The 25,103-nt window shown below is 42.2% G+C and overlaps 1 protein-coding gene across 2 annotated transcripts in view; it reads left to right on the forward strand.

Annotated features, from left to right (window-relative positions):
• Window positions 1–25,103, forward strand: part of PPP6R2 (protein phosphatase 6 regulatory subunit 2) — a 156,543-nt gene that overhangs the window by 128,327 nt on the left and 3,113 nt on the right. For both annotated transcript variants that reach the window (XM_044990735.1, XM_044990744.1), the window contains exons 22-23: window positions 869–1,076; window positions 23,956–24,111. In XM_044990735.1, the coding sequence (XP_044846670.1) occupies window positions 869–1,076; window positions 23,956–24,111 (364 nt within the window). The remainder of the gene's footprint in view (window positions 1–868; window positions 1,077–23,955; window positions 24,112–25,103) is intronic.

Genomic DNA, 25,103 nt, shown 5'->3' on the forward strand with positions numbered 1-25,103 from the left:
AGGAAGGAAATGACACACACTAGATGTATCCAGGACTATGCTTTGTTACGTTGACAGGATCAAATCATTTACACTATCTCCCTATGTGTCTAGAGTGGCAGCTGGATATTCTAATGGTCAAGTCAGTTCCTCACAGAGGGTATCAAAATGGTTAACACAGTGTAGCTAGCTGGTGTACCTCTCCCACTGAACATCAGGTTTATTCCACCAGAGCTCCAATAACATCCTCTGCTTGTTTCACAAATGTGCCCATTGACTTTTGCCAAGCATAATGCATTGGACTTAATTGCTAGAGCAGATGCCATGTTCAAGAGAGCAGTACTACAATCTCTGCGTCACTGGTGCAGCTGTAACTCCTCATTGCCACCATTCCTAGGTGATACTGCTTGTCAGTCACCAAAGAGAGTTCCACAGAGATGCATACTTGAAGAAGAGAGAACGGTTACTTACTTTACAGACACTGTGTTTCTTTGAGATGCTGATGTCAGTGTGAATCCCACAACTCGTCCTCCATCCCTGCTTTGGGAGACCTCAGCTACACGGGTTTTGAATTGTGAGGGACCCGAAGGAGGGTTGTGGCTGCTCCAGCCTTTATGACCTTGCACGGGGCACAAAGAGGCACAGGGTCTGTGTGCAGCCCCAATGGATGCTATAATTAAAAAAAAAAAAAACCACCTCACATATGTGAGGCACATACCTGCCTATGGTGGGATCTGTACTGACAACATTTCAAAGAACCACAGCTGCTGTAAGGTAAGTAACCATTCTGTTTTACTGAAAGTATTTGGGATATATTTGAGAGTTATAGCAATTCTTCCTGTGTTTCTGTTCATTTTTTTCATGTGAATTATTTACTCTTTCTTTGCAGTCAGTGCTGCCTCACCCTGTGTTTGGAATGTCTGTGTGGCAAGGAAGGCACCTCTGGTGGCTTCAGACAGCAGCTCATCTGGAGGCTCAGACAGTGAGGAAGAGGAGGATAAAGCTGATATCGTCACAGAAACCATCAGTACAGGCTCGGGCCAGGAAACCATCAAACTCACCATGGATGCTAAGAACGAGAAGGCTGTGTTCACCAGGTGCGAAAGAAATCAGCTGGGGGTGGGGTAGATATGGCCACTAGGGTTTTGTAAAGTGTAGTCTGAATCCAAATATGGCATAAGACAGTTGGCAACTCACCTCTGGTTTAAAATCAAGTGTAAATCACTCATGGGATGCAAGGCCTGTTTATGAAAACAAGATAAAAATGTAAATGCATGGGAGCATCACGGCACTTAAGGATTAATGCACCGGTTTTTTATTTTCTGAGACCTGGGTTCTGAATGTTGACTGTAGGCAGTTTTGTTAAGGTGCTCTACGGCCTTCCGGGGTGCTGGGTGCTGATAAATTAAAGTATATATTACTGTTACACAAATGCTGTCTCAGTTCACAAGTGAAAATGTGGGTCTTCCTAGCCACTGAATCATATTGCAAAACTACCACATAATTGGCAGTATTGGCTCACTTGAGATGTAGGAGTGGAATAGTAGTGGGGGATGCAAGCCAAGAGTGAGATCCTCTAGCGTGTCATGAATAACACATGGTGTTATGGATCAGCATTGAGATTGGCATCCCACAGAACTTCTAGGGGTGAGGGGTCGAAATGGCTCAAGTTATTGCTATTTCCTCATTTTTGGAAATTCACTCCTAAATTGTAAGAAGCACAGATCCCCAGAATTAGACATTACAAGTCTCAAGGCTTATGGTAACTTATGGACAACATCTTTGTAAGAGCCCTGAAATACACATCCTCCATAAGGTTTTACCACAAGACACCTCAGGTGAGAGAGTACAGTTCTTAAAAGGGGAATAGACCAAGCACGGTGGGGGTGGTAAAATTTTGATAAGTGACTTGGGCTCCAAAGTGCCCAAATCACTTTTGAAAATGGGCAGATTGGTACTTTCTGAAATTTTACACAAGATCCATTTTTCTTCTTTCTTGTTCTCCTCCCATCTGCTTGTAGGGTATGAGCCAATTAACTGGGGGACCCAATATTTTGGAAAGCTTGTTGGGAGCAGATATTCACCCAGTGTATATAATATAACAATTCATTGCCTTTTGGGGATGGTCAGTTTGAGGTACGTGGCACACCTTATTACTCCAGTGAACACTTTCTGGGAATAAGGAAAGGAGGCTCCTAAAATGGTGTGCTGAAGTAACATGGCTGTAAAACAAAGCAAAATTGCTGGAGAAAATAAATTAGTGACAGGTTTTGGTTAATCCAATCTGCGTTGAGTTTTTTATAATCTGAAAATTTTTGAATTTCTGTGTCAGTCCAGGCTGCCTTTTCTGCTGCAGACTTGAAATAAAAATCTGATGCATAAAATTTCATTGCTGACGAGCAGCTTGGTTCAGGAGAGCTACTTGGATAAATGGGACAAATTTCCATGCACAGAGATGACATGGCCCAGCAGATTGTGTTTTCAGAGACCAGGCTGAAGAAATTAAAGGTGGTCAATGTTGCTGACAGGGGCATCTGGGCTAGTAGCCCTCTCTGCTGTTCATAATACACTTGGCTCCTTTTCTCATGTCCATTGATCTTTGAATTTTAACAGAATAAAACATTTGGAACATAGAGTGGTGGCCAGCACTGTCTTCCAAGTGTGTCTTTTTCGTCTCTGAACCTATGACATTTACAGCCGGAGTTGTGCTCTAAATTTAACTGTCTGTCTTGGTTCAGTTTAACACAACAGCAGTTTAAATCCTGTTTGGCATTTTGCGTGACTTTTACATTAGCTTCACAGCAGATTGGGAAAAGGGTATTCTTATTCTGATTAGCTAGGTATGTCATTGCCCATGACACTGGTAAGTCTGAGCATTGTAATTTTAAATAATGTTTTTTAGTAATAAGGATCTCTCTGAGTTAAGTGCAGTTGTAACTTAAAAACCAAAACAACAAGGTTTCCAGAACCTGCTTTGTTTTGCAGGATTGTGGCCGTGTTCAACTAATTCTGCTTTTGCAATGCAAGCAAATACTCCGATAACACAATCTCGACTATAAAAGTGTGATATCTTAACACAGCCATAATCTCAACCAGAAATTAAAGGTTTCAGCAGCCATTTGTTTTAATTCAGATTGTGGTCTCAGATGTATTCAGCTGTTTCAGAACTACCTAGCTAGGTGAAACTTCTTATTGGCCAGTGATTATGGTTGAGGCTTCCCCGCTTTCCGAAAGTCATTCTCCTTTTCCCTTCCATTTCCCAAACAAAGACAAATAAATCAGAAATGCACAATTCTGGGTTTAATACTTTCTTCCCAGTTCCTTGATGATTATGAATAAATCAACTGCACTGATCATTTAAAAACATTTTGGGTCTAGTACAAATTTTATGATGAAGTTTCCTAAATTCACAATCCCAGTGGGCCCCTGTTGTTTTATAGCCTAATGCTGTCTGAACTCAGTACAGACAGGATTAAAACTCAACTCCTTCTGTGGCTTTGGCATGTTACTTAGGTTAACATTTTTGTATTTAGGTGCCTAAAATTAGGCATTTAAATATATATTTAGGCACTAATTAAAAGTGAGCTGATTTTTCAGAAGTGCTAAGCTCCTTTGGCTCCCATTGTCATAAGGGGAAGTTGGGGCTGCCATTATCTCTGAGAATCAGGCCTCTTAATTCCATAAATATGAATTTAGGTGCCTGACTTTAGATGAGGTTGGTGAGGGAATATCTTTTATTGAATCAATTTCTGTTGGTGAGAGAGACAAGCTTTCGAGCAACACAGAGCTCTTCTTCACATCTTGGAAATTTACCTAGTGTCACAGCTAAATACAAAGTGAAACAGATTGTTTAGCATAATCAGTTCACATGCATTTCAAGGGACCTTTCAAGGTGAAGTGGCCTGTTAACACCCCTCCAGTCATAAGGGTGGTGGAGAGGAAAAAATGCCATGGCACTCTTACTGAAGTGGGACTCAGAAACCATCCTCACACCACTCACCACACAAAGGACCAGCTTCTTCCAGGGTTACAGCTGACTTCCTCCAGAAACTGCAAACCTCAGAAAACCATGGATGTCACTTCCCTGTACACTGACCTCCTCACAATGGATGGCATTGCATTCTGCCTCAGATATTTACAAGACAATGGACAATTCTCAGATATCCACCCCAAACATATTGCCAAACTCATCCATTTCATCCTCACCCATAACGCTTTTATATTCAGCAACAAACACTTCGTTGAAACTATGGGAACAGCCATTGGTACTAAGATGACTCCCCAATATGCCAGCTTCTTTGTGGGCCACCTTGAAGAATTTTTTGGGCAAATGCACCATGAAACCAATTATATACCTGAGATACGTCAATTATAATTTTGTCCTCTGGACAGACGACCTACACTCCCTCATAGATTTCCACCGCATCTTCTATGACCACCCACTTATCCATTAAACTCTCAGTAGAGCACTTCCACACTAGCTCAACTTCCTGGACACCATGATCAGCTCCAGCAATGGAACCTTACAGACAACTATATACAAGAAACCCATGGATCACCACACCTACCTTCCCAGATCCAGTAACCTCCCCAAATGCAGCAAGAAATCTGTTAACTATAGTCAGGCACTTGGATAACACAGAACATGCTCTGATGAGAAAGTCCGGGATATATCCCATAACACACTTAAAACCATCTTCGCCTAACAAGGATTCTCCACCAGAGAAGTAGATTGCATCATGGAACGGGCCACCCAAATGCCCTGGGAGAATCTGCTTCAATACAGAAATAACCCCCCTTTGACCACACACCTCTAGTTAACACCTACAACCCCACACTGGAACCCATATAGGGTAGCACCATGCTTGATGAGAACCCCCTCTTCTGGCCTTCAGACAACCCTCCTTCCCCAGGCAATTTCAAGAACATTATCAGAAGCAAGATCATCACAGGCCAGGACGCACCATCTCAGAGCAGCACCTGGGTTGACCAGATGTCCCGATATTAGGAGCACAACCTGGAACTGTTGCACCACTGTGCTTCCTTAACTCCCCAGCCTCTCTCAGTGCTATGCCAGTGATGAGCAGCAAATCCCTAGAGGTGCTGCGATCACTCAGCCATCAGCATGTGGAGCCCCACACCAGCTAAATTGCATGAATGTTCCTTGAGTCACTCATGAATCATACAGAGAGAGGCACCAGATAATCCCCCCAAAGCCCAGCCTTGCACCCCAGAAATATATCGTTTTAGCTGCTCAAGACTCCCTTGGACAGTACAAGCTCATTAGTTAATTTGCCACTTCTTCAAAGGAATGTGGACATGCACTAGCCTTTGTAATCTGAGTTGAGATTCCCCAAGCACTCGAACCAATGTGTTTTTGAGTGACATAAAACAGATTTATTAACTACAGAAAGATAGATGTTAAGTGACTATAAATAGCAGGCATAGAGATCAGAGTTGGTTACCTAAGAAGTAAAAATAAATTCGCAGTCTAAATGCTAACTTTAGCACACTAATTAAGATTTGAATTAAGCAGTGTCTCATCCTAACAGATGTTACAGGCAGTTAACAGTTTCTAATACACAAACTGAACTCCCTTCCAGCCTGGAACCAATCTCCCCAGTTCAAAGTCTGTCTTCCAGACGCTCTTCCAGGTGTTGAGATGTGCTGGGGAGGCTAAGTGATGTCACTGTCCCTCTTTTATACTTTCTTCCAGCTGCTAGAAAGTTCCTTGCAGTGATGTAGGTTAGGACTCCCTTGTGGCATATGTGCTGTCTCTGAGAGGCCTCCAGGACAGTGGATTATTCTTGATGGGCCATCACCACTTGTCTCGCCACTGATAGCTACTCCTTTGCCCCTAGTGAAAGGCCAGCTGCGGCCATCTTCCTACCTCACAACATATTTCAGTAACACATATAGCAATACTTCATAACATCACATACAATGATGGCACATACAAATCAATAGGATATTAAGGTTCAACAGACCAATACCTCACAAGGCATACTTTGTACCAAACATATCCTGATTGTGTCACAGTGGGGCATCATAGTGCTACAGATTGCCCCCATCCCGCTTTTTCACACTTGCTATCTGGTCACCCTAGCAGCACCAGACCCTGCCAGAACAGATGCAGAATGTGTAGATATCTCCACTGCTACAATGATCAACACCCCCCGCAACACACCTGTCAATATCCATTAGTCCTACATATACCTATCACAAGATGTTGTGTACTTCACTCAGTGCACTAAATACCCCCAAAACAATTATGTGGGTGAAACCAGACAATCACTGCGCTCTCAGATGAACTCACACAGAAAAATAAGACAAGAACACCATATCACCTGTGGGTGAACACTTAACTCTCAAAGCGATCACTCTGTATCTGACCTCTGTCCTCATCCTCAAAGGAAACCTGCACAACACATTCAAAAGATGAGCCTGGAAGCTTAAATGCATAACTTTACTAGATGCTAAAAATCATGGACTGAATAAGCCCACTGGATTTATGGCTTATTACAACAATCTGTAACTTTACCCCCTGCCCAGCTTTTTTTTTTTTCTTCTTCCTTTTCCCCCTATGACTAGAGAGGTGTTAACGGGCCACTTCACTTTGAATGGTCCCCTGAAATATGTGTTAACTTATGCTAAACAATCTGTCCCACCTTGTATTTTGCTGTGACACTCTGAGTACATTTCCCAGGCCTGCAGAAGAGCTCTGTTTAAGCTCATACGCTTATCTTTCTCACCAAGAGAAGTTGGTCACCCACCTTGTCTCTCTAATATCCTGGGACTGTAATAACATTGTACATAACTTTAGATGCTCAGTTGTGAAGATGTTGGTATGAGGGTCTGTGCCTGTTTGCCCATCCATAAAGTGTAGCTAATATTTATTCCACTGGGATGCAGATGATTAATGAATTAATGTGTGTAGTAAAGTCCTAAGAGAATGTCAAGTGCTAAAGAAATGCTTCTTATTAGGGTTTAAAACTCATTTGTCATCATAGTGCTACATAATAGATAATTTCACAGTGTATGTTAACATTTAATAAATCAGTACTGTGCTATGCCAGAGATTTTGAAGACATGAATGATTGTCTGCAATCACCAAAGGGATTACCTTGAGACAAACTGAAGTTTTTTCTCATATGCACCCAATAAATGTTGTCTTTCCTAATCTCCTCCAAAGGAGTTGCAAAACATGGAGAAATGGTTCTCAATAATTAAGGGAAAATTGGCCTGAGATGGAGCTCATATAGAAGATGTATAGTAAGATGAAATTCAGTTCAACAAGATGAAATTCAGTAAAAATAAGTCCAAAGTCCTACACTTGGGAAGGAAAAATTAAATGCATCATTTAACAATGGCAAATAACTGGCTGGGTGGAAGTACTGCTGAAAAGGATTTGGGAGTTAGTGGATCACAATTTGAATATGAGTCAACAATGGGGTGCAGTTGTGAAAAAGTAGTATCATTCTGGGATGTATTAACAAGAGTGTCAGATGTAAGAGACAGGAAGTAATTGTCCCACTCTGTTTTGGCACTGATGAGGCCTCAGCTGGAGTACTGTGTCCAATTCTGGGCACCACATTTCAGGAAGGATGTGGACAAGTTGGAGAGATTCCAAAGGAAAACCACAAAAATGATCAAAGGTTTAGAAAATCTGACCTACAAGGAAAGGTTAAAAAAAACTTGGCATGTTTAGTCTTGAGAAAATAAGATTGAGGGGGAACCTGATAAGTCTTCACACATGTTTAATGCCTGCTATAAAGAGAATGTTAATCAATTGTTCTTCATGTCCGCTGAAGGTAGGACAAGAAGTAATAGCCTTAATCTGCAGCAAGGGAGACTTAGGTTAGATATTAGGAAAGACTTTCTAACTGTGAGGGTAGTTAACTTCTGAAATAGGCTTCAAAGGAAGGTTGTGGAATCCCCATCACTGGAGGTTTTTGAAATCAGGTTGGATCAAACACTAGTCAGTGATGGTCTAGGTTGACTAGATGACCTCTTGAAGTCCCTTCCAGTCCTACATTTCTATGATTCTGACATCATCACTGTGATGATGATTAAAAAAGCTTTTAAATACTAATAGAGGAAACAGACCTGGAAGTATTTTGCATTAGTGAACTTTGATAATCTCTGAGAATGTTTCCTTCCTGCATTGTATGTCGTTGTGTTTCTTGTAGGAGTTCCTCGTGAAATAACAGCTGTGATCTGCTTAACGATCGGTACGAGTGGCTCACTAGAGCGCCAGCCATGTGAATTTTAACCCTCCTTGGCTTGTGCAACAGATGCACAAAAGGATTTTTAGGATACCAAATCCCATTTCTTTTAGGGAAAGCTTTGCAGTGCACTTTTTAGCATCAAGAGAGGACTCTAATCAATTTGAGGTTGATAAGTTTTTCTCTCTTTACTCTTACATGCAGTAATACATAACATTTGTTCTTCAAGTATATGCCCCTATGGGTGCTCCACATTCTGTATGTGCGTGCTCATACGCCTTCTTTCAAAGATTTTTTTTTCCTGAGCAGTGTCTGGGGGTCTGCGCCTGCGACCTGCACATCCTCTTGCTCTGGACGGCGGGTATATAGGGAGGGCCAGATCCGCCACTGCTCTAGTTCCTTTTCAGCTGCCTGAGGTTGGAGACAGAATATTGTGGTGTCCGCTACTTACCTGCATAATTTGTACCTTTTTTGGTTTTATGCCCTTATTTTACTTTTTTTAACCTTGATTTTTATTTTAGTTCTCTCCCTTAGCACAAGTTTTCAATTTTCTTTGTGCTCTCACCTGTCCCCTTGGTTGGCCATGGCTAGGGCTCCCAGCCTGGCCCTTTCTTCAGCTGCAGTTTATTCCTTGTCTGACTATGCTCCAAACCCCAGGCTTCAAACCCTGCCAGACCTGCCACAGCTATTTCCCCTCAGCAACAGGCATTCCAGCTGCCTTGGAGAGTCCCACGTCCCGTCTAAGTGCAAGGTCTGCATCAGGTTTAAAAGCAGATCTTGCAAGTGGAGAATAAGGTAGACTAAAGCTCCGTTTTGGTAGGTGATCTCTGAGGCCTGCAAGGTAGATTCTCCCCTGTACATCTACTGCGGCCTCTTTGACTTATGCTGCAGCTCCAGGGAGCAAAGAGCAGGGGACATCTTCAAAGGCCTCCAAATGCTCCAAGAAGAAGCGATCCCAGTCCCTTGATTGGGACTTGAAGCACTGTGAGAGGTCTTCCCAAAGATCAGGGTCTAAGAGACTTTGCATCCCGCTCCAGGTACTGCTGAGGCTCCTGCTTTTTATGGCACTGAAGGCTCAGTACTGCCGAAGAGATCTACCACCCCACGCAAACAGACACACTCAACAACATTTTCTGTACCTTCGGAGCCCTCCAGATGCAGGGACTCAAAGAAACCACCGACCCTGACTTCGGCACCCTCTGAGGGCCATGGGCGTGTGCACTCCCGTTCATTCACACCGTCTCTAGTACTGCTTGAGCCTCTTCAGCTGAAGGAGTACTGCCCCAGACCAGCAGTGCCAGCTTTGTTCTTTCCCACAGGGACCTCTGCATGACAGGAGCCAGATTCCACTCTCCTGAGAGGTGCAGAGAGGATGCCTTTCTCAGTACTTCAGGCACCCACCGGTACCGACCTACTGATTGGTACTGTCGCATCCTGCTACAAAAAGTTGGCCACCTGTACTGATTTGGATGCCATTTCCCACCCAGCTGCCAGTACCAATCCGACCCCAAGTACATACTAAGCTACCAGTACCAACACCCTTAGCTTCCCCATTGGACCTAAGGGATTACACATCTTCTGAACTGGACATCTCTGTCCAGGATTCAGCCACCCTTCCCTTCCCTCTCCTCCTCCATCCCCTGAGTGTACCCTGAGGAGGAGACTCTGGGATCTGGCCATCACCCTCCCCGCCAATCTTGTCAGGAGCACCCCTGAGGTCCTACTCCCTTTCCACATGCTCTGCCACACTGGGCATTCTGGAAGCCTTAGGCTTCCTGCAGCAACCAATTTTGCAGGGTGCCTTCCCACAGAAAGGCATGCCAAAAGGAGTAGCCCTCTGGACTCTGGGAGCACCACCTCTGCGGGAAGACTTTGTGGAACACCAAGAGTGAAGAGTCAAGGAGGAAACTCCCTCTTCCGACAAATCGTTGTAGTCTCTTGATGAAGCAGTCATGCCCCTTCCGCCATCCTACGCAGCTGACTTTAAAGTTTTTCAGGACTTGATGAAGAAGGCAGTCGAGACTTTACAGCTTCTGCTGGAGCAGGTGCAGGAATCCCGACATTCCCTGATGGATATCCTCCATGCTACATCACAAGACAAGATAGCACTGCCTATTGATAAAGCTAGGATTTTGCCATGGATATTTTTAGTAAAAGTCATGGACAGGTCATGGGCAATGAACAAAAATTCACGGAAGCCATGACCTGTCCCTGACTTTTGCTAAAAACATCCCTTACAAAATGGGGAGGGAGGAAGGTCCAGCACCCTTCCCTGCTGTATGCAGCAGCAGGCTGTGCCCCGTCCCTCTAATCCCCCCCCCACACACACACACTGTCTGCATCGACTGGGAGCTGGGGGGTTCCCCTGCTGCCGGTGGTGGCTGGGCTGCTGCGGGAGAATCCCCCCGCTGCTGGCAGTGCCTGGACTTCTGCAGGGCACCCAGTGCCAGGGAGATTGTGGAAAGTCAGGGAATCTGTGACCTCCATGACATACTTGTAGCCCTACCTACTGATGATGCACTATTGTCACCAGCCCATAACATCTGGCAGACACCTGCCACCATTCTGCCTACGTGCAAGATGGCTGGCAAAAAATACCGTCATCCGGCCAAGTGCTCTGAATATCTTTTGTTCTCTTCCCACCCCCAACTCCTTGGTGGTCAGTGTGGTCAACGAGAAGAACAGGCAACCCCTGCAGAGAGCTACTTCTCAGCAGTATTACAATTTAGGGTAGCAAAATTATGATGCCCTGCTGGCAAAAGATGATGACAGCATCTACTCAAAGTTCTTTCAACTTATTGACCATCTGCCACAGGACCAAAGGGACCAATTTGATGGCTTTACAAATGGCTCTCAGTAGTTGCTGCTCACCTCTGTCGGATGGGAATAGTCGTCTTCCCCTACTTGGACAGCTGGCTTCTCAAGGGCAGCTTTTTCTCTGAAGTCAGGTCAGACACCAACAAGTCTCTAGCTCTGTTTCTTTCCCTGGGCCTTCACCTCAGTACAGAGAAGTCCAACCTAATACCTGCTCAGCATATAGACTTAATCAGGGCCATGCTGGACTCAATAACCAATAGGGAATACCTACCCACAGACAGGTGCGACACCATGTCCAGCCTCATATGCATGATACAATAGAGCCCTCAGACCACAGAGAGGTCTTGCCTACAACTCTTAGGTCATATGGTGGCCTGCACATTTATGATGCCCCTTGCAAGGCTCCACTCCAGATGCATTCAAACCTATCTCAGAACCTTTTACACACCAAATAGACATAGCCTGTCCAAACGAGCATTCATTCCCCACGGGGTCCTTGACACTCTTGATTGGTTGAAGGACCCCCAAAAGGTATGTGTTGGGAACACGTGCAGAAGTTTACACCACAGGGCAAGTGGACCATCAAGAATTGTTGCTTCACATTAACGTCCTCAAGCTAGGGGTAGTCTACAATGCGTGCCATCACTTCCTACCCAAGATCAAGGGTCACTCCAGGAGAATTATGACACACAACAGGGCAACATTGTAGTATGCCAGCTACCAAGGAGGAGCAAAATCTTCTTCTAGATTGAGAAGAGTTTTAAAGAGCTACAGTAGAATTCAATACTACTGTGATGGGTACTATAACATAACCTATGTTTAACAAATAGTTCTGGTGAGTGTGTAATCACTACACTTATTAGTATCCTACTTATTAGTATCCTGCTGTTAAGGGCACTACACATGGCCTTCTGTGTCTACTCCAGTCTGCTGCCACTATACCTTTTCCAAATTCTGGGAACCTCTTTAAATCACCTCCAAGACTCTGCTTCCTGTTGACCTTCCCTCCACCCCAAATAAATAAAAGCAGGTAGCATTCGTGATTGGTGGTACTTATTCTCTTGTGAATCCGTAGGTTGGAGATGTATCACTGATGGATCTGGCATCTGCATTTAGGCTTTTTACATGATGGTATGGTTGAAACACACCTGAGTTAATCATCTCCTTGCATTGCACAGCAAAACCTTACCCATGGCAGTTTTGGTTCAGGTGTGCCATATTCTTACAGCAGTTTTAAAGGGTCGTACACAAGTGATAGGCTATTTCAGCCATCGTCAGCAGATATATTTCCCCCCCTGGAAGATCCATAGTAAATTTGACATCTTAGATTAATTGGAAAAAATGTGCAACGGGACCTTGTAGAGTTCATCTGGTGATGACTAGAAAGTTTCCTGTTTCTGGCATATTTTGCTATTTGATAATCTAGAATTTGTATTTTAAGTGTCAACTTTGAGCAGGCTGTTCTTTATGGTGTGTTGATTCATCTACTTTTGTGTATATTGGGCACAGTTTTACATGAAGGTTCCAGTGCACAGAATTCAGCTACTGCATATGATTAGAAAAGCTTTTAAACATCCCTTGCCATGTCATTTTTACAGGGAAGGAAGGCATCTGAGGATAGCAATGCAAAGTTAATTCTTTTGTCTGTTTTTGCACTAATCTTTACTGTTTTCTTTTTCTTTCTCTCTTTTCTGCCTATCTCTGTCTCTCTTGCTGCCTTTCTATCTTGCTGTGGGTATTGCTCAGAATATTTAGACCTTCAGTCAGAGGGTATGTATAATTGTGACATTTTCAGGGTTCCAAACATCCACCTGACAAGTAATCTCTCCTTTTATTAAGCTACTTCCTTCTGATTGCCAAGTCCTTGATGCTGAATTGGGAACAGAGCTGCTGAATTACTGAACTGGCAAATGACACTAGAAAACTGACACTTCCACTGTCAGTTCCACTGTCAGTTAAACGTGTGCCTAGAAGCAGTACTTTGAAATGCCTAACTTGAAGTTGTGTGGAGTCCTGTGTGAAAAATACATGCAGAGGCAGCACACCTGTTAAAGAACCTTTTTAAAATTATTACAGTATTTGGATAGTTTCATGTATCTCATTGTGTCCTTGAGCTTCTGCCATTCCACCTGTTCACGAGCTCTTTCTGAAAATAGGAATAGGTTTTAATAATTTTACAAGGGAGGGGTTGGTTTATGTTCAAGTAGACTTAACAGTGAAACCTTGTTAACTGCCCTTTGTTACTGCACACAATTCGATTGAAATCAGTTATTTCTGCTATCAGTGTGGGGGGGAAAGTGCTGTAGTGACATCTCCGTACTTGAGACTTCAATGAATTAACTTAGCAAAACACTTACTAGTATGTTACAAAGTATTATCAGTAAAAAACCCTAAATTACATTTGTCAAATCACAAGACATTTTGAGCTATATTATCTTTCATTTTTTAAAATTGTGTTTTTACTCATTTTCAATAATTCATCAATTCACACTGGGTATCCCAGTCATTTAGTGCAAATTAGCAAGGCTCTGCTGTAATTATTTCCTCATTAGATCAGGGATAAAAAGAAAGTTCCAGTATAAAATAAGTGATATCCTAATAATTATGTCTAATTTGAAAGAAGAGTTAAATCACTTTAGAAAATCATTTAAACTGTCATAACATAATGAAACATGGTTATCAGTCACACAGGGAGCCGTCATTCTGACATATTGTAGTACTAGACATAGAAAATGCAGTCTAGTATTAAATGCACCTGAGATTCAGGCACTTTTAAAACTTGTGGATGAATGGTATTTAAAAATATTTTTGGACCACTTAAGATCTTATTTTAATAATTTTCTAATAAATATTACCACTTTACACATCTTTGACAGTTTTCTGTCTTAAGCATTCAAAGGCTGAGCTGCATTTTTCCTTTGTCTCAAACTTGTGCTGTCAGGCTAGACTTCCTAGCAGGAAGTCTCAGTGAAATTCAAGTCCTTGTTCAGAGAGACACCAGCAGTACTCAGAATTAAGATATTTTAAATAGTGCCAGGTAAAGAATTTCTCTAAATTATATTAAAAGTGAACATGAGATCTGAAAAACTAATGTTAATGCATTATTAGGGTGTAGAATTAAGCATATGAGCCAGGAAAACAGAAGGTTAAGGTTCCCTCAGTGGTGTTAATTCAGCTGTGTTTCACATCTTGTATATTTATGGTATATGATTAAAAGCATAAACAGTAATAAGATTGACATTGAACAAGTAAAGCAGCAATAGTGAATTTTACGTATGTGCAATGTGGTACCTATTTTTTGTGGGAAATTACTTTTGAATTTCCACGTTCTATGTGATTAATTTTTCAACTTCACCATTATTATCAACATAAGCTTTTGGATTGTATTTCCCTGTTATTTAAAGGGTGTAAAAAGTGTTTCACTGCTGAGTTCCCCTTAAATGATGAACTTAAGTGGCTCCTTTTAAAGCTGAGGCACACTAAAAAGTGGCTGATATTTTGTTGTGTATGCTTAGACTAGCATTTTTAAAATTTCATAACTTTTAAAATAATTTTTCTCCATACTTGGCTGTTTTGTTTTTGTTTCTTTTTTTTAATCTTTCCTTGGTGACAACTAAAATGTTGCTGAGTTTGCAGTCTATAGCATTAGATGTTTTCAAGTTAGGGACTAATGTTGTTTTCTTTACACCCGCTGTTCTGAAAAGTGGTCAGATCAGTTTAGATTTAGTGTCTCCCCTATCCAGAAAAAATTCAACTCTGAGCTGAGGCTAAGCATGAAAATTTCATCCCCAAAAGATTTGTTTTAATGAGCAACAGAAAAAGTGGGGTTAGAATGGAGGCTGGAATTTAGTCTAAACTATAATGTTTGCTATCTATGAAAACTATTTTTTCTGATCTCTGTATAATGCTCATTCTTAGTAAATGCCTTAGGTACAGTGGCTATGTATCATAAGTAAGCACTGCAGTAGTTTAAGTCTGAAGTAAAAAGGAGCTGATGCCAACAAATTCCAAATTTTGGATTCATTAAGGGAGCTCCTGTAGAACAGGAAGTCCCTGCTTTTATGTTCAGTGATAGCTTAGTTCTAGGTTGAAACTATTTAACTTACATATTTGTTAGCAGCAGTGAAAACCTTAAATTCCTTCTTCTGAAATAGCTCTGAAATAACAGCTGGAAATGGTTGTTCCCATTGCTTTGGGCATGAACTCCGACATGGAGCTGGCATTCTCTCCATTGCATGAAGGATCCAGAAAGGAATATGTCTTCGATGGCACTTGTACAGTATAACCAAACAGTTGGTGCCAAGCTGTCTCACAATTTTCTTTTTGCTGTTGTTGAGCAAGGAATTTGGTGTAGCATCCACTTACATGCAGCAGAGAAAATAACCCTCCAGTTCCCCAGACTGAATGGAGTTATATTGTCACAGTGGATGTTTTGAGCTCTCCCATTTTGGGATACATTTTTCTTTTCTGTGCCTGCTGATTCTTCATCCTGCATGACCTGTGGACTTCTCATTTTTTCTGAGAAAGCATGAAAAAAATAAGCAGAAGAGTCAGTTGTCTTGCTAGCATTTAGTTATGCCCTTAGCATGGCACGTTTGCTGGAATGCCTTAAATGGATTATTCAGAAGCTAAGCATGCTGTGGAAAATTAGACATGTAACATATCTCCATCTTTTCTATAGAAATTGGTTAAATATCAATTTACATGTATTTTAAAAGCAAAAAACAAATAAAGGAACGGTGACCAAACTGCAGTCTCGCATTTCACTGTAAAAATTGATGTTTTGTAATCAAAGATGGAAGTTTAGTGCAATTAATTATCATAGACTGGATCTTCTGTGCTGGTGTATCTGTTGGCTTTTACAACGTAAAATGGCATTGTGTAATCTGGGAACTATTCATTGAGCCCTCCTGTGTTCTGTGACCTTGTTTAATTACTAGCCAGCAGATAGTTTCAACAGCCTGTTGAAACGATGTAATTTAGCATGATTGTCATTGCATCCCGTTTTGGTTTTGTCCTTGGTTGACTGTTGCAGAATTTGGCTTTAAAGGGCTTGTTTATAGGCTCAGCATGGGGCTTGTACTGTTTAGGTATGCTGCTTGTACATCCATTTGTAGTGTCACCATCCTTCCTAGTCTGTCCTTACAATGTTTTGATGTCTATGATACTTATTAATTGTTTACCAAAGAGAGACTAGAGGATAACTAGAGTATATCCCTGGAGCAACAATAGTAAGCGTCAGCGGTGGGTAGAATTGGATTCTAAGGTTGCCTTATTTAGTATCAAATCCATATTTTTCTGAAATACTTTAAGCCCTTCGATCACTGACCATTTCAGCCTGACTTCTTTACAGGTCTTTGACAATGAGATGCATTTTATCAACGGGCTCCTCATCATCATCATGAGAAACTACATTAGGTGCTGTAGTTTGTGGATTTTCTGCCTGGTAGTATGAGTGAGAGTCCATCTGGCATGTCTGAATGCCCAGTGAAGCCATGGGAATTAAATTTGTTTTGCTAGCCTTGGTGCTTCTCAATAAGCAGGTCAGTGGAAGGATGAGGCGGGCAAGGCTGTTTGATTGCAGTAATCTTCATGAAGGTTAGATTTAATTGTTGAGTTTACATAGTCGAACTGGTTGGCAGGGAGGAATAGAAACAAGATATAGCAGCATTAAAATATTTTACAATAATCTGTGGGAAAGACATTTTGGAAATAAAAAGATAAATATTTTGTATGCACGGAAGCATCACAGAAGCTGCCAAATGGAGCTTGCTTTCTTTATTAGCTGGACAGCCTAGCGCTGCATTTTAACAATATATCATTTTCATTACAGGATGCTTTTATGCGACCTACATTAACTGCAAAATGAGAACTAATCTTTTATTCTTGTTCACTGCTGAGGAAGAAATAACACTTGCAGAACACACAGTTGTATTATCAGATTGAGGAAGCCACGTGCTGTACTAGAGAAAAGAAAGCTAACTTCTGGCTCCAATCAGTATCAAAGACACCTCATTGAAAATAATTCTATATGATGTAAATTATTCCTTATATAGGTACATACAGTAAAAGATGAGAACTCAGTAGGATGTGTACTAGATCTTGTCCTGAGAAACAAGTTTGGGGAAGTTCTTTGGTCTGTGTTATACAGGAGGTCAGACTAGGTGATCACAATGGTCCCTTCTGGCCTTGGAATCTATGAATCCATGTTTGAAATTGTTCACCAGAGAGAGAGAGCGGGATTATCAGTAGAGGCAGTTTCTCATACAGCTTCACGAAAGGCAAATCTCTGAGAGGAATTACTCTGAGAACAAGGTGACGAAGACACATTTCCAGTATGGGAGCTTCTTAACAAATTCTCCAAAGGCAGCTAGGAGCCAGTGTGCATTTTCTCACATAACCCCTCACATAACATGTGCATGTAATCGATCCACATGTCTTGAAAAGTTATTTAAAACCTGCTTGAAACCAGGGTAAGCTCCAAAACATGATTTTCCTTGTCTATTCTAGGGATTTGCACTGATGGAATTAGCCCCAGTTGCAAGCCAAGTGTAGACAGGGTTTATCTTTTTTTTTAATCCCATGATTTCAGTTTTTTAGATAGCTAAACAGGGAATTTAGGAGCATAACATGAGGCACCTTGATTATAAAATATTAGGCTTAATTTCTGCTGTTTTCCCATCTGTAAAAAAGGGATGGGGCTTAATTTATTGTATTCAAAATGCCATAAGATTCCTAGATGAAATCTGCTAAATAAGTGCCAGTTATTTATTTTTCACATATATCAATCCACTTCTCTTAGATCTGAATTCTGATCTTTGCTGGAAATGGTAAACCTAAAAAAGTGTTTTTTACAAGATGTGAGGCGCTGTGCATCCGTCAATCAATCTGATGTGTCTCTTTGAAACTTCAACCCGTGGTGTTTTGGAAGCTGCCTCACTCTAATATATAGGAGATACCTAACAAACGATGATAACTTTTGGAAAAAGTTCTATTGCAAGTAATTCCTCTTTCTCTGGAGTGACCATTGTTATTTTAATAATTATTGTATTGTGCCTGCCCTGAGGAACTTAGTCTAAAAACACACAGACAACATGTAAGTGAGAAAAAACATTAGTTGAGCAGGAAAAGCAGACCACGGTGGTATAACAGATTTTTAAAAAAGGGGGGAGGGGCATTTCACTGGGTGACAAATTAACACTGACAAGCTTCGTGGCAGCTCTCCACTCTTGAGTACATGCTCCTACAAGTAACTGAGGCAGAAAACTCCCCAGACTCAAAGTTTTAAAGTTGGTTCTGGCAGCACCCCAGAGTCTCCGACCACCAACTTTATCTGAGAGGAGTCAGTGAAGGCCTTAGACCTTAGGGTACGTCTTCACTACCCGCCGTATCGGCGGGTAGCAATCGATTTCTCGGGGATCGATATATTGTGTCTCATCTAGACGTGATATGTTGATCTCCGAATGAGCTCCTGTCAACTCCGGAACTCCACCAACCCGAACGGTGGTAGCGGAGTCGACATGGGGAGTCGTGGACGTCGATCCCGCACCGTGAGGACGGTAGGTAATTCGATCTAAGATACTTCGACTTCAGCTACGTTATTCACGTAGCTGAAGTTGCGTATCTTAGATCGTTTTCCCCCCGAAGTGTAGTTCAGCCCTTAGTCCATCCTGTGTTTTGCTGCACATTGGGCTACCCACATTTGCCATCCTTGCCTGTCAACTGCCCTTTTCTCCAAATCTTTCCATTTCTTGGTAAGGTGCTTGATGTCATTCAGAACTGTTCGTTTCCATGTTACTAGCGGTCTTCCTCACTTTCTTCTTGCGTTTTCTGGCTTCCATTCAAGGGCAGTATTTGGTACGTGTTCTTTTTCCATTCTTAGCACATGTCCCAGCCACTGATGTCTTATTTTGTAGATTTGTGAGAGGGTGCCTTGTCCAGTGATTTTTCTGACTACTTCTCTTGTCTTCCTATCTCTATATGTTATTCCCAATATTCTTCTCAGACATTTGTGATGAAATGCATCCAGCTTTTGCGTATCTTTCTTGGTAAGTTGCCATGTCTCACTGCTATATGTTGTGATGGCGATGATAATTGCTTTATACACCTCTACCCTGATAAAACGCTGTCCTCGGGAGCCAAAAAATCTTACTGTGTTATAGGTGAAACCGCGTTATATCGAACTTACTTTGATCTGCTGGAGTGTGCAGCCTCGCCCCCCTGTCCCCCCGAGCACTGCTTTACCGTGTTATATCGGGTCGCGTTATATCGGGGTAGAAGTGTACATGTTCAGTTTTGTCTTGAGGGAGATGTTTTTGAGTTGCCAGATGTTTTTGAATCTTCCAAATGCAGCATTTGCCTTCCTGATACTTCTTATTTCCTCAGAACTAGTACCACCTTGGCTGATGGTACTTCCAAGATACGTAAATTGTCCACCTTCTCCAGTTTCTCTTCTTCAGTTTTGATTTCTGTCCCTATAATCCCCATTAACATGACTTTACATTTCTTTGCATTGTATCTCAAACCTATCTTCTCCATTACTACTTCTTTTTGGTTTGTGCATTTTTGTAGTCCATTGGCATCTTCATAGATAAGAGCGATGTCGTCAGCAAAGTCTAGATCAAATAGCCTTGAAGTGTTCCATTTTAGGCCATATGTATCACTGTCACATTGTTTTAATCAGAGTAGGAGCTTCCCTTTATTTGTTGTACGTAGCTTCTTCAGGCTTCGTGGCTACCAGCTCACGTGGACACCTCATCAGCACTAACAATATCACAGAGTACATTTTTTCCAGACTCTGGCACTTCAATCGTTGCATTATTCCACCATCCCCAAAACAATTTGTTAGATGACTTGGAACTCCAACCCTTATAACCGCCCACTTCTTCAAAGCATTCCAGCTTGATCAGCAGACAGTGATGCATGTGTCACTTGGCATATTGAAACTCTGACCTCTAGGGGTACAGCTCTGTTCGAGGGGATTGGTTTTTCCTCGTTTTCAGCATTTTCACAGGTGAACATTTTGACTTGTTCCTTCCCTCCCCCAATTCCTTTTATTATCTAGCAAGTATGGAGAGAAGGTAGCATTCTAGGCTTTAAAATGTGTTCAGAGTGTGGTCAAACCAAGTCCTTCCTAAACAGGCATATATATCTACTGTGCCCTGTACTTTGGAATGGAGCAGGACTGGCTCCGCTGTGAAATCTGTTCATGGCTATCACGGTGAACGGTCAAATCCTGTATGGAGAGCCTCAAAACTCTCCTGGCTTCCTCTGATGCATCTCATAAGTCAGATGAAATATTGGCTCTCTAGGCCATAGTAGCTCAGTCCTTGAGTACTTAGCTGAGTGTCTCACCTAGGCATTGAGATTGTGTTTAAGGCGCACTTGTGTTGGTCCAGCAAGATACAGTCGTAGGTAGGTACCTAAAAATTGGATTTCAGTTGTTCCCCTATCTGGATAATTGGCTGATCAAGACCATCACTTTGGAGAAGATCCAAGTATCAGTCCATTGCTGGTATCAACTTGTTTGCATCTCTGGGATTCAAGATTATCTGCCCAAAGTTTCAGTTTGTTCAGTAGAGACAGTACAAAAGAATCCTGTTGTAGAAGGCTTAACTCAAGACATTCCTGCATCAGGACATTGTGGATCCAGCGGAGAGGATTTGCCAGGGCCAAAAGATACCAGCTATCACATGCCAACAGATGAGGCAAACTCAATCAACCCTGGAGTCTTGGTGTTGCTAAACTATACAGGGTATGTCTGCACTGCAGGCTATCCACCCAAATCCAAGCCTGTCTGACCTCCCAGGTCCAAGCTTCGGTGGCTAACCCAAGCCACTGCCTGTATTGCAGCGTTCACGCTGCTATTGTAGCATGCTATTTCACGCAGAGCTCTGGCAAGTCCGGCTGCCCATGCTGGGAATCACACTGCCCAGCTGTAATGTAGACATACCCAGAGAGGTCCACATAACATGCAGGTGGCGAGTGACCTCCAATGCCCTGTGACTTGGTGTCAGTTGGATGGAGGCTTTCAAATTCTGGTGATCCAAACGGTAGTAACCATGGATGAACTCTGGCAGGGATGAGCCATTTGTGCAGACAGATTCTATGTACAGTATCTTCAAGACCATTGTAACTGTCGGAGAGTGCAGTCTAGATTGCCAAGAACCTTTAGAGACCAGTATTCCAAAAGTTGGTCCTAATACATATGAACAATTAGGCCATAATGTTTTACATCAACAAGCAGAAGAGGAGGATATACTTCCTTGTACAGATTGTCCCACAAGACATGCTTAAGTGGCCACTTAGCCATTGGAAAGGAAGGCACAATCACAGACCGGTTGGGCCTGTTGATAGAGGACTCACATGAGTGGCCTCAGATCAGGAGGCAGGTGATTAGATCTTTCATGAACAGGAAATATCAGCGGTCTGTTCACAGGCACTGTGAACAACAAACTAAGAGACTACACTGGAAACAGACTGCATTGTTAAGTGATGCCATCTCAGTCTACTGCTCAGACAGATCTCTTCGGCAACCTCTGTCCTAACCAGACTCATGAGAGAGAAATGTTACATGCTTGTAACATTTCCATACAGATGATATTCTTAAACCTGTCCAGGATTTGAGTGGTCAGTGTCATCATTGTGAGTGTCTGACCCTATCTGATAATGCTGAACCAGACCAATTAGTGATCACTTGCATTGTCAGCGTGGCTGCTGAGTATAGAAATAGAAGACTGGTGTTTGAGGCGGCATCTCAACCCTTCCTAGTTGCTTAGAATGAGGCTACTAGAAGGTTACAATTTGACAGTGGTAAGGCCGTTGGTGTGCTGAGACCACAGCCAATCATGCTGACCAATACACTCTCATTGTTTCCTTGTACTCCCCTGTCTCTGCGTCCATCTGTTGTCTCTTGTCTTATACTAAGATGGTAAGTTCTTTGGGCCAGGGAGCTTCTGTTTGTTCTGTGCTTGTATAGCACCTAACATGGTGGGATCTTGGTCCATAAATAGTTGCTTTGATAATACAAATAACAAATAATAACGGATGTTAGTTTCTGATCTCATCTCATGGAAATTCTTTTAAGATAGTACAACATTTTGCACTAACTGTATTTAGCTCCTTTCAGAGGATCTTAAAGCACCTTATAAAAGTCTATTTTTACAACTGGGGAAGTCTGAGGCAGAGAGACCGTGAATTGTCCAAAACCACAGAGCAAGTCAGTGGCAGAGGTAGGAATAGAACCCAAATCAGATTGCCTATCCCATGCTTTTACCACCAGACTATGGTGCTATGGACACATCCTAGATTCCTCCATAAGGTGGTGACCGAATTTCTACTTAATCACTCCCTCATCCTGCTATCTTTCCTTCCATGCCTATATGCTCATTGCAGAAAAGCCCTTCTCCAGAAGCTGCATGTCAGAAGTTCCCTAAGTTTTTATCTGGAGTACACTAAAATCCTCAGGATGTCTACTCAGTTTTGCTTTGTTTTCACTGTTTCCAAAAGAAGCATGTGTAAGTGGCTGGCTGGCTGCTTCTCATATGTCAGTAACCTGGCAGCAGTACAGGTTTGTCACATCACAAAGCCCATTCTGTAGAGCAAGTTTTACTCTGGCGGCAACATTCTAACCACTGCAATATACGTATTAAATAATTTTAATAATTTGAGATCTGCAGTGCAGTCATACGGTGTATGTCAGCATGGTATGTTCCCAAAGCATTGTAACTTAGATTCATCCTTTAGGCTGGAGTCGAGGTCTGGTCTGTCAGTGTCACAGAATCACTGTCTCCAGTTTAGGGGCAGACGAATTCTCCTAACTTGGAACAAACTGACTTTTTATTTTTAGGATCTCTGTATATTAAACTCCTCTTGCCTGTTTTTAGAGGTATTTTATCTCACTGTGTTAAAGTACAAAACACCGAATTTTATAGAAATATCTTATCTCTCCACTCTGAAAAGTGTTCTTTAGTGTTAACGTCCAAGATAGATTTACCTGGCCTGCAGCTTTACTGTCTGCTGCAGATTTTTTCATTTTGTTATGTTGTATTTTGTTTTATAGAGACATCCTTGGAACTGTTAATCTCCAAGTGTGGGGATCTGTTCTCTTAGGAATCTTTGCCGGGGTGAGAATTACTTACTGTAACTGTGGTCTGAAAATTACCAATCATAAGATATCACCTCTAGTCCACCTTCCATCCCATAGAGCTCCAGGTTCTGTACTACTTAAATGAAACTTTTTAAAAAACACACATGGGAGTGACTTCACTTGCCAGCTGTAGGTTGGAGCAGAAGGGGTGCCCGGGTGACCATGTGAAAAGTGCTCTGCTGGAACTAACATTTAAGAACTCTGGGCTTGGGGATTTCCAGCCTTGGTTGGGTGCAGGAGCACGGCCCCGAGAATAGTGATGGATAATCTCCATCCACTATTATAGGTGAGTCATTTTCTTTCATCCAGCAGTGAACTCGGCCCGCTAATCTGTAAGGTTCTCATTTGAATGCACTTCATTTGTTGGGTCCCTTCTGATGACTTAGCAGGCTGACAGTATTTGTTCTCCATTCTCCATCGCTGGACAACATGCTATTAATAGCGTTTGCATCTAGGAGAGCGCTAACGCGTCTTCCTTCCAGGTAATAAGAATATACGGAAGCTCGTGGGCTTGTTTCTGTGGCATTGATTGGAAGTGTCTTTTGTGGGAATCAGTGGTTTTATGCGTTTTCAGTGTCCTGATTTTAGGAAACATAGCCTCCAGGATAGGTAGAATGCTTTTAATTCCAGTTTGATTTTACTGTTCATTTGAATTCATTCATTACATATCTCCACTTGTGGGAATGGTGTATTCTGTTAGACGAGGAGGAGAATCCATTTTTCTCCATTGGAATTTAACACCCCTCAGTTGCCAGTTTGACTTGAGCTTGAGTTCTCCTCACACAGTGATGCAGACTGCCTGGTTATTGACAAGCTGACCATCACAGACATGGGAACGACAAAGGTGTCCAAACCACTAAACAGCATGCCCCAGCATTCTGAGGAGCTCCAGAACGCTGCAGCTGTCGGCATGGCTGCCACAGAAAGCACAACAAAAGACAGGTGAGCGGGTCGAAGTTTTCTAACCACCGTGAGTCAGACAAAAACAGTAATTTATTCTGTACCAAACCATTGAATCCCTTAGCTTAGCACTAGCGCACAGTAGAATGCATGCTGGTCTGTCTTGGGTGCCTAGTGACACATGAGGCTGAAAGCACAGTGTGTTAGACTATTACAATATAATGCACACATCCTGCAGTTTCATACAGATTTTATCAAATCTTTGATGCCATGAAAAATAAATCATAGGGCTTTGATATTTAATATTCACTCTGCATAAGGAAATAGTCTAGTGTTTTTTTTTAAAAAGAACCTTAAAAGCTTTAGTGTTTTAACAAATGAAAATCATGTGGGAGAAGAAATTTGGAGGATAGTTTTGGTGATTAAGACTGGGAGTCAGGGAGGTAGAGGGAAGTGCTTATTATGAAGTCTTTGGAATGTCACCTTTTTAGGGTTTTTTTATGTAGCTTGGTCCTTGGGAATTTCCAGTGATGTCATCCTCAAAGGCCCTGCTGTCATGGGGGCATTCTATGCCGTGTCTCAGCCAGAGAGCTGTTTCTCAATAATGAGGCACTTCCTCCACCCCCGGGGCCAGGCACACAGCCTCTGTAGCACTTCCTGGTCCTTGCTCTCAGATGGCAGATTCCCATGTGGCAGTGCTTGGCTGCAGTTACCACATTTCTAGGTGGAGAGCCAAAGCATTTCAGAATTGTGTTAATTTTGATGCATCTTGTTGTTTCGTGTCCTTAATGCACAGGATCACAAAATGCTTTGTAGAAACAAATTGTAAGCAGAAGGCAAAGACACTCTAGGACTGGAGGAGGAGAGTACCAGGCAGAAGGGTCTAACACAAGTGAGATTGGCTCTTCACTCCAACATGAGGACATTCTTTTTAACTTCCTAACTCTCCCAGGCCCCTTCTGTCATTTGTTCACCCAGCTAGCCGGTCAAGGGATCAGAGGGTTTTTTTAATAGAGAGTTGGCATTGTAATATG

This window comes from Mauremys mutica, chromosome 1 (assembly GCF_020497125.1).
Source record: "Mauremys mutica isolate MM-2020 ecotype Southern chromosome 1, ASM2049712v1, whole genome shotgun sequence".
Taxonomy (NCBI): domain Eukaryota; kingdom Metazoa; phylum Chordata; order Testudines; family Geoemydidae; genus Mauremys; species Mauremys mutica.